Raw genomic sequence first — 1,154 nt, forward strand, 5'->3', positions numbered from 1 at the left:
CCTGACCGCTGAACGGGGAGCCGCTCCGAGGTGAAAGCTCCTGGGGCAGGGTCTGAATGTAGGTTGGGGGGGATAAAAACTTAAATTTAAGTTTTTAAAAATTCAAATCTCCATTTCTGAGTTACGACAATTAAGTCATTTATGTTATTTTTTTCATTACAAACTAATCACGGATGGATGATGAATCTACCAAGACTCCATTAAACCTTGATGATTTAATTGTTTGTTTGGTTTTTTTTTGCAGTAAAACCACTGGCCAAGACAAGCCGACCTCCACACATCTGCTCCACCTGCAACAAGGAGTTCAAGAACAGCTACAACCTGCGGCGCCACCAGTCCGTGCACACCGGCATCCGGATGAAGGATCGCAGCACACGGGAAAAGGAGGGTGGAGCTAAGGGAGCACGTGTGGAGAAGCAAACGATCCCTCTGTCTCTCCTCCAGCTCACCCTGCCCACACAGCCACCTCCACCCGCATCCACCACCCCTTCTGCCACCGCCGTGGACACCATCCCCCAGCCCAGTCTCCACACTGACCAGGAGAGCCAGCCCATCTCTGTCTCTATCACCCAGGCAACCGTAACCATGGCTGCCGCAGCGTTGCCCGTCCAGGCGGCGATAGTTGAAGTGGGCTCGGTGGAGCAGGTGGAGCAGGTGGGAAACCTGCATGTTTCCATTCATCTTTAATTTTTGATGATTGATTTTAATATATAACATAACAGCCACTACTCTGTGTTAGCTGTCTAAGAAAGTTAGAGCGGGAATTTTCAAGGTGTCACAGGCCTGGGACCAAAACGTGATGTAGAAATGGAGCAGAGACCCCTAGTGTACATACGATATAAACCTGCCTTGTTGTTTTATGGTTCATGTATGAACGTACACGGCTGAAAAGAAAAATAATTTTTTAAAAGAAATCACCAAAAAATTCACTATCACGCTGCGGTATCTGTATGGACCCTGTAGGGGTCGCTGACACCCTGGGTTGGTCCATGTCTTTCTCTTGCTCGGAATATCGTGGCAAGTGCAAAGCAACATGGACCAGTGAACAGGATCAGCTGTGTGTGAACAGAGGAAGTGTGAATGAGGTGTAGATGAGTGAGTGAAAGACTGTGAACCCGTGAACCTGCTGCTGGTGAGTGTCACGTTCTCACACG

The 1,154-nt window shown here is 48.5% G+C and overlaps 2 protein-coding genes across 7 annotated transcripts in view; one reads left to right on the plus strand and one right to left on the minus strand.

Annotated features, from left to right (window-relative positions):
* The window catches only part of LOC103393431 (RNA binding protein fox-1 homolog 1), a 363,631-nt gene that overhangs the window by 179,287 nt on the left and 183,190 nt on the right, over positions 1–1,154 (minus strand). The window lies entirely within an intron of this gene.
* Positions 1–1,154, plus strand: part of maza (MYC-associated zinc finger protein a (purine-binding transcription factor)) — a 10,722-nt gene that overhangs the window by 1,235 nt on the left and 8,333 nt on the right. The window contains exon 3 of the mRNA XM_025064628.1: positions 242–654. Coding sequence (XP_024920396.1) covers positions 242–654 — 413 coding nt within the window. The remainder of the gene's footprint in view (positions 1–241; positions 655–1,154) is intronic.

Source organism: Cynoglossus semilaevis, chromosome 17 (genome assembly GCF_000523025.1).
Source record: "Cynoglossus semilaevis isolate Cse_v1.0 chromosome 17, Cse_v1.0, whole genome shotgun sequence".
In the NCBI taxonomy this organism is placed as follows: Eukaryota; Metazoa; Chordata; class Actinopteri; order Pleuronectiformes; family Cynoglossidae; genus Cynoglossus; species Cynoglossus semilaevis.